This window comes from Polypterus senegalus, chromosome 8 (genome assembly GCF_016835505.1).
Source record: "Polypterus senegalus isolate Bchr_013 chromosome 8, ASM1683550v1, whole genome shotgun sequence".
NCBI classification, from domain to species: Eukaryota; Metazoa; Chordata; class Cladistia; order Polypteriformes; family Polypteridae; genus Polypterus; species Polypterus senegalus.
The window spans coordinates 167,243,896-167,258,759 of NC_053161.1; the positions used below are offsets into that span (position 1 = coordinate 167,243,896).

The 14,864-nt window shown below is 41.4% G+C and overlaps 1 protein-coding gene and 1 non-coding gene across 2 annotated transcripts in view; both read right to left on the reverse strand.

The window, feature by feature from the left end:
• Positions 1–202: 202 nt before the first annotated feature.
• Positions 203–14,864, reverse strand: part of LOC120534449 (gastrula zinc finger protein XlCGF26.1-like) — a 34,273-nt gene continuing 19,611 nt past the window's right edge. The window contains exon 3 of the mRNA XM_039762028.1: positions 203–1,956. Coding sequence (XP_039617962.1) covers positions 842–1,956 — 1,115 coding nt within the window. The 3' untranslated portion in view covers positions 203–841. The remainder of the gene's footprint in view (positions 1,957–14,864) is intronic.
• On the reverse strand, positions 12,269–12,355 carry trnastop-uca. The gene has a single exon. It is a non-coding gene; the product is annotated as a tRNA-Sec (tRNA).

A 14,864-nucleotide genomic window follows, 5' to 3' on the forward strand; every position in this document is an offset into this window, starting at 1 on the left:
GTTATCACTGACCTGCTCTGCATGTGTATCGTGCAAACATTTTTTAATTCTTGACAGCGTTCTACTTTGTCATCTACTCTTTGTCTTTTATTTCCAGCCCCGGACATGGTTAAATCTCTTGGTACAAAGTGTCGTCTTGCGGGACATGAAAGTATCGGTCTGTAAAAAAAGTCATGTCTCATTCCAGGCTAAAAAGTCTCGTCTCAGGATTTTTTTTTATATAATAGAAAGACTTTCTCTTTTGCAGAGATATTCTAATTTCTCTGACTTATTGCCTTCTTTCTTTAATTATTCCAATTAGAGTTGTTAAGTTTGCCTCTGTTATATTACTTAACTTAGAATTTGAGAGTATAGTTCTAGATTGCAGTTTTATGCATAACCTCCTGGTATATCCCCTTGTTGGAATTTCACGGTCTATTGCATAAAAGTAGCAGCACATGATATTTGATTGACCGCTGGACTGCATCTGGTCCTCTTAATTTTTTGCTAAAGGTACGTTAATGCGGTCTCATATTTTCCATTGAGGTGTGACCAGTAACGCTGTCTATCTGATCTGTCACCACAATGGAGGTCTTCTTTTCTTCATCTGAAGATGTTGCCCTATTGTTACCACCGACATCTATCCCAGTGGTGAAGCAGGGGTTGGGCACCTTTTTATCCTGGGGGACGAGCGGCCAGTATGAATTTCTATTTTTGGTCATTTTTCCTACAAAGTTTTGCCTTGATGAGGTTGGTACAGATATCCATCAACGAAGCCCACCACGTGATGGTACTCATCAAGACTCGAGTAATCGGGCAGGGGACATTTCTGACTACATCTTCCTCCCTCTGCTCTAACATGTTACTCTGGGCTTCCCTTCTCTCCCGTGTGAATTTTACCGTGTCTCTGAAGGTGGCTCATTCGTGAAAACAGTTTGCCACATTCCATACAGCAATATGGCTTCTCTCCTGTGTGAATTCTTTGGTGCCTCTGAAGATTACTCATTCGTAAAAATAGTTTCCCACATTCCAAACAGCAATATGGCTTCTCCCCAGTGTGAATTCTTGTGTGGCTCTGAAGACGGCTCCTGTTACAGAATTGTCTGCCACATTCGTTACAGCAAAGCAGGTCCTCTCCTGTGTGAGTTCTAGTGTGTGTCTGAAGATGGACCTTTTGTGAAAACTGCTTACCACATTCATTACAGCAATACGGCTTCTCTCCCGTGTGAATTCTAGTGTGTCTCTGAAGACAGTGCAATTGCGAAAATTGCTTGCCACATTCCAAACAGCAAAATGACTTCTCCGCGGTGTGAATTCTTGAGTGGCTCCGAAGATGGCTCCTGTCAGAGAATTGTGTGCCACAGTCATTACAGCGATACGGCTTCTCTCTTGTGTGAATTTTAGTATGTCTTTGAAGATAGCTCATTCGTGAAAATGGTATGCCGCATTCATTACAGCAATATGGCTTCTCTCCAGTGTGAATTCTTGTGTGATTAAGAAAATTGCTCCCATCAGAGAATTTTCTACCGCACTCATTACAACAATACGGCTTCTCTCCCGTGTGAATTCTGCTGTGTCTCTGAAGATCACTCATTCGTAAAAATGGTTTCCCACATTCCAAACAGCAAAACGGCTTCTCTCCGGTGTGAATCCTTGCGTGGCTCTGAAGACGGCCTCGGTTAGAGAATTGTCTGCCACATTCATCACAGCAATGCGGCTTCTCTCCCGTGTGAATTCTAATGTGTGTCTGAAGATGACTCATTTGTGAAAACTGCTTACCACATTCATTACAGCGATATGGCTTCTCTCCGGTGTGAACTCTAGTGTGTCTCTGAAGATGGTTCATTTGTGAAAACTGTTTGCCACATTCATTACAGCAATACGGCTTCTTTCCAGTGTGAACTCTAGCGTGGTTCCGATGAGCACTCCTGTCCGAGAATCGTTTTCCACATTCCAAACGGCATTGACATTTGATTCCTGTTAAAATAAATAAATAAATAAATAAATAAATAAATAAAACTTATTTTCAGACTACTGAAACACATTAAATAAATGTTGGTTAAAATAAGGAAGAACCTTTAACAAGCATAAGCAATTGTAACAGATCAGTTGCAAAGACCCTCAATATGTTCATTTTACCTTCTCTAATACAACTACTCACCACCACTCGTGTAGAAAATGTATTTACACTTGGAAGTGTGCATAGGCCATTTCTTATGCAAAAATTAGGACTTGGTGTGTAAATTGGCTTAAAGTTTCAGCAAGTTTTCGACCATTCATATATCCTACGTAGACTTTTTTTTGGTGCTGGCATTTTATCCTCTCCAGGCAGCAGGACAATAAAGTGAACAGAATGATTTCTCAGCCACATTCCAATGTTCTTGAATTAATTATATCAAAGTTGACTGACTTGTTCTTCAGTGTTGAACACCACCTAATACATACAATTAATGATAATTACATTTACAGTGGGATAAATAATTATTTGATCCCCTGCTGAATTTGTAAGTTTGCTCACTTATAAAAATTAGAGACTGTTCATTTCTTTGTAAGTTTCATTTTACTGGAGAGAGAGGGAATATCAACCAAAAATCCAGAAAAAAATTATGAATTAATTTGCATGTCATTGAGTGAAATAAGTATTTGATGCCCTACAACCCAGCCAGAATTCTGGCTCCCACTGATTGGCTGGGCACACAGATTACAACCAATCAATTGGTCGATCAATTCCAGATGCTCCTGATCTCAACTCGTTATGTGTTGTGGAAGCTGGCCCGGACACAGACAGGCAGACACCGATGGTTCAAACACCCACACACATTTATTATACATACTCTATTTACAGTGAAGTACACAACCCCAAACTCCCCCAAAACTCCAGGCCTTCTCTCACAATGCCTCTCTTCTCCTGACCGTCTCCACGCCTCTCCTCCAAGACTCTGTCCACTTCCACCCGACTCCAGCCATCGAATGGAGGGAGGCGGCCCCTTTTATACACACCAGGACGTGCTCCAGGTGCCTCCCGACTATCTTCTGCCGGCACTCCCCAGTGTGGCGGAAGTACCGGCTGCGCACTCGAAAGCACTCCGGGTGTCCCTGGTCTTCTTCCTCCCAGCACCTCCGGGTGTGGCGGAAGAGCGGAGGGCCAGGGCTCCTCAGGCATTGGGGCAGCCCCTGGAGGTGAACCACTGGCCCCTATAGGGTTGAGCTTCCAACCTCAGTTCCCATGGTCCCCAAAGCCACCAGGGTGGTTGCCCCCACGTGGTCTGGAGGAGACATAATCCCTCCTCCGGTCCTTCTGGGCATCCTGGATGGGTACCACCCCCAGCCACCTGTGACAGTGTATAAAGCACACCTGTCCACAGAATCAATTTCTTCCATTCCAACCTCTCCACCACCATGGGAAAGACCAAAGAGCTGTCAAAAGACAACAGGGACAATACCTGCACAAGGCTGGAGTGGGCTACAAGACCATCAGCAGGAAGCTTGGTGAGAAGGTGACAACCGTTTGTGTGATTATTTAGTAATGGAAGAAATATAAAATGACCATCAATCACCTTCAGTCTGGAGCTCCATGCAAGATCTTATCTCATGGGGCGAGACTGATCATGAGAAATGTGAGGGATCAGCCTAAAACTACACGGGAGGAGCTTGTTAATGACCTGAAGGCAGTTGGGGCCACAGTCGCCAAGAACACCATTGGTAACACACTATGCTGTAATGGATTGACATCTCGCAGCAACCACAAGGTCCCCCCTTGCTCAAGAAGGCATAGGCACAGGCCCGTGATGATTCAGAGGTTCAATGGCAAACGTAGGACATTATGTAATGTGTTTGTTCTGGATTTTTGGTTGATAATCTGTCTCTCTCTCCATTAAAATGAAATTACCATAAATATCAGAGACTGTTCATTTCTCTCTAAGTGAACAAGCTTTCAAATTCTGCAGGGGATCAAATACTTATTTCCCCCACTGTATCATGTCGCCTTTCCATTTTGTCTATATAAAGGCAGAGTAGTGTGTTGTAGGTAGTGTTCATTTTGTTGATAAAAACTAAGACTTGTCAGCAATATTTTTTCTGTGACGAAAGCGAAACAAAAACCAAATAAAAATGTGCCCTTAAGACGAATGCTTTTAAAAACACCGTTGATGAAAACTAAACAAAGTGAAAAAGTTACAGACAGACAACTGGACAATGAGTGATGTGAAGCTCTTCGCACATCTCTATTACACGTGATGGGGTCCATCAAGAAATGCAGTGTTGCAATTTTGTATGCACCCTTGTAATTAGATAACACTAAATTTGGGCACCATCAGGAAATCATCACGTCAGCCATAATCCTGCTCCGCTATGTCGGCCAATGTGATTCTCAGGCGAAAAAAGTGGTCAGGCATATGGGACCAACTTTAATTACAACACTGACAAAAATAAAACCCAGTGTAAGCCATGTAGAAAGAAGCTCACAGGAAAGAACACCACAAACCTGAAGAGGGACATAGAGGCGTGCCATCTCGAGATTCAAGATATCTAACGTTATCTAGGTGGCAACTTGCCTGACTCCGGATGCGATTACTACACTTCACCACCCGAGAGGAAAGTGGATGATATTTGAAGGATAAAATAGCATTAACATATTCAGTCCTCGGCCCCTCTTCTCTCCTATACACGCTCCTAAACAATTGGCAAAAATCAGAAGGAAGTTAGACTGGTTAAGTATATTGTAACCCAATTAATACATTTACTTGACAGGTGCCCGAGTGCTCATTTGTGAACCGTTTTCCCCAGTCGCCCTCCCCAGTGGCCAAATCTTAACCCCCAGTTTGAAACAGACATAAAGAAAAAAAAAATCTCTGTAAAAATAAAAGAAAGATATAACATAGTCCATGAACATGGCGAAGAAACCTGCAGTACAGTTCCTACTGTAATATATGTAAGCGAAAAACGGCTTCCCGGCCAGCTATCCCGAAGAAACTTAATCACGAGTCCGACTCACCAAATGGGAGCACCCAGAGAACACCAGTCCCTGGCCTCTTCTTGGGGATTCGTCGCACTGATTCTGCTTCGGGGTGGCCACCCACAAACAGCAGACATCCCTGGGTGAAATCTGATCCTGAAGATTCTTTAAGCGCAGGTAGTCACCTCCTTGCCTTCTGCCTTTTCCTTTTTTTTTTTTCCTTCCTCCTCCAGCGGCTAAAAGCATGACTGCAAATATATGAATAACTTCGGATGTCACAATATTATGTGAGTAGAAACTAATTATGATAAAGACTTGCAGTGGTGGTGATACAGCAGCGCATCAACAAATGAAAAACAGCAGAAGTCATGTCTGGCAATGCTGTGTGTTCGAGAATTTCAGCGTGAGAATGGGGAGAACGTGCTTATTGATGAAAAAAAAAAAAAACAAAAAAAAAAGCCAACACACACAGACTTTTGTTACTGCCAGATGTATCCCTTTACAACAGGGGTGCCCAACTCCAGTCCTGGAGGGCCGCATTGGCCTAACCCTTTTCTTAATTAGTGCCCTGTTTTAGCTGCCAATTTAATTCTTTTTCATTCATTTTAATTGACTTGTTTTATTAAGATATGTTCTTCATCATTCCTCTCCTTAAATGGCACCTAAACAGAAATGAATTGTGAAGTGTGGGAGCCAACAGAAGACCAGCTAAGTCAGGGCCTCAAACTCCAACCAGCTGCTTAAAGAGGTGCCGATTCTTGTCGTTAATTAAACCCGTTCTTTAATTCCATGGCTTGTTGCTGCTCTTGTTGTGCAACAGCAGACATTTCCGAAATTATGGATTTTCTCTTTTCTAAGAGACCTTCACCGTTCTTAATTTTCAAATATTGTATGAGGGACACCAGTTGTTTTTGGCTCATGTTGTGTCTCATTATTGTTTGGTTGCTAATTAAGGAAAAAGAAACAATTGAGGGGCCTGAGACTTCAAGCACAGGTCAAATAAAATTAATTCAAAAGAATTTAATTAGTAGCAAAAACAGGTCACTAATTAAGAAAAGGGTTAGAATGAAACCCTGCAGCCACTGGAGCCCTCCAGGACTGGAGTTGGGGACCCCTGCTTTACAAGTGACTTAAGAAACAGATTTATGCAGCTTTGAGAGTGCAAGCAGATGCACTCAGCCTCAGATGTGAGTTTTAACTGTTCAGCTTGTGGTGTCACACGTTTGTTACAGCAAATAAAATGACGGGTTTAACTACTTTTAATACAGTGTTTTACACAGTCCTGATAAAGGAATGGAAGCTACGCATTTGTACCTCTATTGTAATGAGCACATCTCCGCATGTTCATTCACACATCCATCCATTTTGTAACTGGTGGATACAGTTCACGGTTATGGGTGAAATGACCTCACATGCATCCACTTCCACATACGAGTACAGTGCAGGTGACGACAATGGTCGAAGCAATTAAAAATCGAGGCAAGTTTCAAACGAAGTGGCTGTGACGCTATAGCCTCACCGTGTTGCAGATACATTGTGGTTTAGATGGATGTAGGGCAGGACTATCAATAAGCTTTAAGTGTGAACCACGGTGAACAATATATCAGCAAGTTTACCACGGGTTGGGAAAGAAAAATGATTTTTTTTCCTTTTAAGATTTTTGGTCTTACCCTCCGGTTGTTTAGTTTATTTTCTAGATGTTTTACCGTATGTTTCGATTGCAAGTTTTACACGTAACATACCATTTTTACTGATCAGGTGTTTTTTTTTTTTTTTTTAACAAGGGCACAGGCGCTAAACACAGTCCAAGGTGCCTGGGAAGATCAAACGACAGCTATAGGGGGAGTCCAAGTTGTGCTAGTAGTGTACGTGTACCGTAATGTTTAAGTTTGTTTATTAGTAACCTCAAGGTTAGGTAGAAATGTTTTGTTGATTTGTTGTTTATTGTTTTATTATGTATATGTTGTTGTCGGCTATTTTGATTTGTACTTGCAGTGTACGATTTCCCCGACAGGACTTAAATGGTTTCTCCCTATGATTAGGTAAGCTGATCCTGGCAATGGAAAAGGCTTTATAAGTACTGTTGTGGCCGCAAGAGAGAAAAAAAAAAAGAGGGAGAAAGTAAGGATCGCTTGGAGAGAATTAAGAGGGGTTAGGTAGTGTGAGGCACGCCAGCCTAAGAGATGCCTAGGGGCTGATCTGTTGGTTGCTGTAAAGGAGTGTGTTAGGCTCCTGAGGACCCAAAAAAAACGACTCCTGAGATTTTTATTTTTGGAGGAGTTGTAGTGGTGACCAGGACTGAAACAGAGTCCAGTTTTGTATTATTTTAAGGCTGCTGATACCCTTTCATGGACTGGAATTGATTATCTCTATATATAATCTTCATTTGGATCTTGATCTTTGTTTGTCCGCGAATGAATTAGAAGAAGAAGCACTAGATGGCAGTAGAGAGACAGCTAAAACATAGGCATTGCATTAAGAATCTCCTCCAGGCTTATACTACTGAAGACTGTAGTACGCCAGTCGCACCTCAAAACACAGACATTCAAAATAAACAAATTGTTGTGCTTTAAATTAACTAAAGAGATCTTCATTTAGATCTTGGTCTTTGTTTGTCCGCGAATTCCACGCATGCGTAGACCACCTTCCAGTTTAGTACGTTGTTCTTACTCACGGATATCAACAATGTGCCAGAATAACGAAAGGGGTGGTGGACAGTGTTACGCTGGTTAGCTCCTGAGGCCTGGTTAGGGAATGAGATTGCCGAAGATAAAAGGTACTTGCCTATGTAACATGACGGTGGGTAAAATGTATGACAACGTAACAGCACGTTCCAAAAATTATTATTGTTACGTTGTAGCCGGCGAGTGCTGCGCGTCTCACAGTTGTACCATGGCTTGCTCACATGTCAGTGAAGTGATCTCTATTTATGCTTTAAAGAGCCTGGATACCTATGTGTCCCCCTTTTATAACCATTGCTCCACAAATACATTGCCTTACTCTTTGGATTGCCACAAAGCAACCTGCGAGATTAGAGAAAGGTTGAGAAGACATCGTGAGAGGAAACGTCGTGAAAACGAGACGGACTGTGAACGGACAGAAGCAGAAATGCTCCTACACCACCACATAATTACGATTCGGACAGTGATTTCGAGTAGGCCGTTCCTGTCGAATCAATATCCAAGGGTTTTCATTTGTAATTTTGTTTCCCTTATAAAAAATCATAATGCTGTGCGACGAAGGGCCCAGTTCACGACTGGCAGCCGCGTTTAAACAGGGAGCCCTTCACAGACAACTTTAACACGTGCAACGTAGTTGGGCGCACATGGCTAGTATTTATATATTTGGGTAAGAGCCTTGGTGTTTCCTAATTTCTATTTTTTGTCTTTTTTTTTTTCATAAGTTGATTTTGTCTTGTCACTGTATTATTTATACATTTTTGTCCATCTTTTTTTTCCAACAACTTTTTTTATCAACAACTATAATTTTTTTTTTACTCTATCGTGGAATAAATAAATCACCTTCTGTTTTGAACATCTGCCTCTCTCATGCCTCTCTTGTTACTCCCTCAGCCCTGGTCGGTCCCAAACTACTAGCAGGCCATCTGCTTTAGTAGACAGCTTGTGACAGTGGCTATTTGACTCGTCTCCATCACTGACGAAATGAACTACTCCATTTGTTAATACGAACATAAACCGTATTTAGGATAACATTGTTTGACGTGCTTGAAGCGCATCTCCCAATGAATATGTTATGTAGATGTAACGTACGGCAAAATGGCATTGCTTCACTGCTGGCTAAGACTAAAACTAAATCAAAATGTATTGTCAAAATGAACACTGGGTGGAGGACATAACTGGCAATGGCAGCATTAGCACTTTTGGAGGAAAGTGGAGGATGATGACAGTCTTATAAGCTGATTTAGATGTCCTAGTGCCACCCTCTTCAAGTTGAGTGCTGAATTGAAGCCTACATTACACAGACCATCAATGTCAATGTCAACTTTATTTATATAGCACATTTAAAACAACATAGGAATGCTGTGGCCAAAGTGATTTACAATAAAAGAAGGAAAAACATACAATTAACATAAAAAACATAAATAGAAATAAAATAAATGAAATAAAATAAATAATAAACAGAAGTAATGTTACATAATCACAATGAGGAAACCATCAGTATTACTGAAGGTCACGGAATGCAAGTGAATAGAAATGAGTCTTTAATCTCGTTTTGAAAAGTTCAGCTGTAGACGACTCCTTTATGTGACGAGGTAAAGAGTTCCACAGGCGAGGGGCCGCAGCTGTAAAAGCCCTGTCTGCCCCCCCTTGGTTTTACACTTAGTACGAGGGACAACAAGAGACAACTGACCAGAAGACCTAAGCACTCTGGATGGCTGGTGTAGACACTAGTGCTGGGCGGTATTATATATATTATTATTATTATTATTATATATCACGGTATTTTTCAAAATTATCCCGGTTTCACGGTATTCGACGGTATTTTTTTCCCCCATGCATGAGTGGATGTTAACTGCATTTTCCACTGCAATTACTGCAGTAGACTGGCTAAGAATAACCTATGAGAATTGCACATTGTACAAAACAACATTTTAATGTGCACACAAGTATTAATACAGGTTTGCATGGCCCCATAAAGTGATAGTTTTCAAGGGGGTGGCACTAATGAAGAGAATGAATCACATTGCATGACAGATGCAGTAAAAATATAGAGCCTTTTTACTGAACAATATTTGCAAGCAACTTAAACTATTATTTTCACAGCATATTTTCAACCATCCAAAGAGGCATTTAGACTTCGTAAAATATCCAGAGGTGCTTGTCAAAAGTTGTATTGCACTGAACATGTCTTAGGAAAGTAATAAATAGTAAATATTATGTGTAAACCAACTACACTTTCTGTTAATGTTAACAATCTCTGTCCACTGACACGTTAAAGTGACTTTTTAAACAACTTTACCATCATTAAACTGCATAATAATAACAATAAAATAAGTAATAGTGCAACCTCCTGTAATAACACTATTACTTCAAGACTTCAGGCCCAGGTGCATTACACAGTATTCACCAAATAAAAATAAAATAAAATAAAAAAAGTGCAATTTGGTGATGACACTTTTACCAACTGAACCATCATTGAGGCAAATTGCATTAATATGGACCTTGCTTCAAGCCAGGCCAGCAGGAATGCACGGTGGGCTGGCTGTCTTTGTGAGACAGATGTGCAGGGGTGACCACTGCAGTGAGACACAATCTGGTTTGTACCTCCTGTCATCGTAAGTGTCTGTCCTCCTAGGCGAAAATTGCCATGGGTGCATCAGCTACAGGAACGTGTTCAGCGCCACAATCCGCTGGGCACCGATCAGCTGATCCCGGTACATCACTTCGTTTTCAATCTCCATCTCCACGTCACTTGCATCAAAATTGAGGTCTGACAAATCAGAGTCCGATTCAGCGATAATACAAAAAAGTCTTGCTTTGAGCATTCACTTTGGTATCTCTCCACATGCCATTTTAGAAGCTGTTTGCTCTTCGCTACTCATGCACGCGCAGGGTCATCGAGGTCAAACAACAAAGCGAACTTTCCTTCTAGCAAAAGTGTATTGAAAAAGCGCTGTAACAACAAGATCACTGATCTCTATCGGTCGCTAGCTAGACTGAGGCATCTCACAACGTGGGAGTTTCCATCAATGTATCGTACTGCATCGCTCACCCCACAGAAACGTTTGCTTGCCACACCAACTTAAAAAAATGTATATTTTACACAATTTTAAATAAATTATCATCTTGCGTTTGACATTGTAACTTCGAAAAATCTAAGTTGAACCATCATAAGTAGGGGACTACCTATACTGACTGCCCCGAGTGTCCAGAGCGCCCAGAATATATTACAATTCTTATCTCAAAATGCCCCCCTTTCAGACTAGGTTCCCAGCATCTACTGTATGGAGGTTCCCATGATGTTTTCCCCACTCAGCATCTTTACCCATAACAATCGTCTGGCGTCCCAGACCTTCTCATAACAATATTCTTGCCCTTGAAGACATCCCCATAACAGTCTTCTTTTCATAACGATATTTTTGCCATCCGGCGATAAACATCACCTGATTACCCCTTCCTTTATTCTTAAGGCCTAATTCTGGGCTGTTAAGGTCACTGGCCCTTCAGTTGTTAATCAACTCTCAACTTAACAATTAAGTTGAGGAACAATTAAATTGAGATCAGGGGGGCCCATAGATAAAAACTAACTGGACCGCCTAATTAATAATTCAATAAATGATCACTTGTTGCACTAGCATCCTATAAGGCTAAGGGTAATATAATAGGAGGCTGTGCCAGTGAGCGGTAGCACACAGCTTCACTGATAAGGGCTAAGCTGCAAAACAGCCCTGACATGACACAATGCTTCACGCTTGAGAGAAAAGAAAAAAGACAAGCCTTTAACAATTAATTCTTTAAGCTCAAACCGCTTGGGAATAAGGTGGACTGCAGGTGGAGGGGGAAGAGGGGTTGGTGTGCTCTGACAAACCCGTTGCCGGTCCCACACACAGGCGTGCTGATTGTTAACGGGTTTAAAACTTCAGCTCTGTTTGATTCCGGCAGCAACATTTCCATTGTTGCCCGCCAATTTGTGCTACCGCAACAGTGGTTAAAATTTAAGACCAGTATAACCTGTGTCCACGGGGAAACCCGCTGGTACAGGACCGCCGCTTGTGTCATCAGCTACGGAGGATCAGTTCAGAAAGTAACCGTGGCAATCATTCCTGATCCTCCACACCCGGTGATACTATAGGGCGGGACTGGTCTGAAATTAAAAGCGGTAAGACACATACCACTCCCGGGGTTAATTTGGGCCTCGTTATGGAAGGAGGTGAATCGTCTCAAGCTGCCTCCACGCCGTGTAATCAGCCGGCAGAGAGAGACGAAGCGGTGTCGCTACCCGATCTGCAGTGCCTACCCGATTTGCGCGCGCATGCGCATGCATGCGCAGAGCTTTACTATTACGACCCTGTCCGATCTGCGTTTTTTTACTTTGCGACACGAGTCCCCATCCGATTTGTCTGGCACACGCCCTCTCTGCTTGATTAAAATTCATTTCACGACGCTGCCCGATTTGTTCTGTGCATGTCGAATGTTTTACGACACACGTCAGGTTTGACTTCTACTTGCGAGTCATTTTTGTGTTGTCGTTTAACGACGTCTGTAAGTGGACTTGTTACTGGAATAGATAGATAGATAGATAGATAGATAGATAGATAGGATACTTTCTTTATTTATCCCAAGGGGAAATTCACAAAAACATGCAATGCTACGCCACCCGGAAGGTGGAATTGAACCACTCTGCCGCTAGGAAGCTACAGGTTTGAAGCCTGCACCCCAGACCACCGAGGGTCATCTGGGCAAATGTATGTGCTACTATATCTTATTATTAGCTATACAGTAATCCCTCGCTACTTTGCGGTTCACTTTTCGCGGATTCATGACTTTGCGGGTTTTTAAATATAGTAGTAGTATTTCCTAGTCTAAGAACAAGTGCATTGTAACACGGGCTGTGATTGGTACATGGGATGGAGACGACAAATCACAGCTTCCAGCTTTCTAATCGGGCCCGTGATTGGTGCTTTGACTGATGCCTAGATCCCACTGTACCTCCCCTTGTCTCTCTGTCACGGCCATTTCGCTTCAAGCTTTCTCCGAGCGGTTTACTTTACACTGTACTGTGTGTGATTTTTTTGTGGTTTCTTTGTGTTGAATTTTGCTTCAATTTTCACCCCCTGCAATGGCTCCCAAACGTGCTCCTTCTTCCAAGGCTGGTGCTGAGCCTAAACGCCAACAAAGAATGATGACGATCGCTCAGAAGGTAAGCAGCGACAGCAACTGCCGATCACAATGTTTTTGCAGCCTCGCAAAAAAGAGCCAGTTCCTAATACTACTACGGATACACCTTCGGAAACCGAGGAAGAGGTGCCCCAGGAAATGGCACCGCCGTCTGAAGAGACGTAAAATACAGTCATCGGCTGCACAGTAAAAGTCATCATCACCTTCATCATCATCATTTTTACTGCACAGCATATTCATCATCACCATCACGTCATATATAGCTACGTGTACTTCGCTATACAGTAACTGTAAACTTATCTACCGATTTCATATTGCTTAACAGTTATTAATAGAGTAAAGGGTGGGTTGTAAACAGTACAGGGAGGGTTTAAAAACGTCCAAATACATGTTAAATAATTAAATAAATATGGTGTCCCTACTTCTCAGAAATTCAGTTATTGCGGCCGGCCTTGTAACCTATCTCCCGCAATAAACAAGGGATTACTGTATAAAGAAATATTGCAAATGCTACTGTAATATATATATATATATATATATATATATATATATATATATATATATATATATATATATATATATATATATATATATATATATGTATGTGTGTGTGTGTGTGTGTACTAATATAGAAAGCCCATGAAAGCAGACAGCAGCACTGTTAAGTCATGGCATACAGCTGCACAGTGGTTGGTGTGAGAGAGGCCAAGCTACTGCTTACGTCATGGCACATGTTCAGGATAAAGTCCCCTAGCTTTCAATAATCAACTCTCAAGCCCCTATAGTGTTCAATACTAACTAATATCATAGTACATTGTGTTTAAATTGTATTGCCTAAGGTATTAATGAGCTCTAATGCTTGTACATGCCATTTAATTGCTTATATGTTTTAAACGCTAGCTTAAGAGCTTACCCTTTACTCACAGAGGCAAAGACCTTGCATGCAGTTTGCCGTCTTCTGTCAGTAAGAAGCTCCGAGAGCATGATGACCTTGTCTCACAGCTTGCCTTGCAGAATCTCAAAAACAAAGCAAGTACGAAGGACAGGCAGGCAAGAGGCCTCTCTAACAAAATAAATGGTGTCCTTTCAAACGTTGTTTCAGGCCTAGGATTTTCATAGCTAAGAGCACAAAACTAATAATAAAGCACATTGATCCCTAACCAAAATTCTCAATGCACAGCATAGTGCAGAGACATGGATAGCCTCGGGACATCAACGCACTGGCGATTCAAAGACATTTAGATGACTTATGTTGAAAGTAAAGAGATTAGGGCTGCAATATTGACATTTGCTTGGCAAATGTTTTTTTTTTCCCCAAGTTCATTAACAACGTTTTTAATGTCTCACAATTTGACATATCTGACAATTTGGCGGTCTGGGCAAGTCATGATGGCACATCACTATTGCTCTCTCCACTCAGCTGCTACTACTCTTAATAATGTGCGACTCCCACAGAGGGACCAGCGAAAGGAATGTTTTTGTGATTCCCTACTTTAGTCAGTAATACCTCAAGTTCACATTTGCTTAAATTTTAGTTTTCTGCCATTTTTCCCTCCATTGTTCTATGGTTTATATCAGGGGTTCTCAAACTCGGTCTTGGGGGACCCCTGTGGCTGCAGGTTTTTGTTCCAACCAGCCTCTGTTTTTAATTGGACTCCTGGGCTAATTCAGTGAACTGTTGTTTCCCAGATTCCCTGTTTTGGGAACAATATACAAATCAGAAAACTAAGGTTGGTTAAAAAAAAAAAAGTATTAAAATGTACTAAGCAGTTATATGTATTTTTTTCTTTTTAACAGTATTTTTATCTTGATTGTCATTCTACTTTTCTAGGTGTTCTAATTGTTTAATTTATCCGTTATTAACTACTTTGTGGGGCTGACGCTAAAGTAGTTGCAGCCTTTCACGATTGAGTGTTGTTCGCTTGGGTTTCTGCTCTGCTTGTTTTTAATTGTCATTATTAAGATTCAATGAAGGGAGCAAACTGCACAGAGAAAGGGCAAATATAATAAAGAGAGAGTTAAGCATTTAAATCCATTGCAAAAACAGAAATATTTCTAAGTTTCTTATAAAT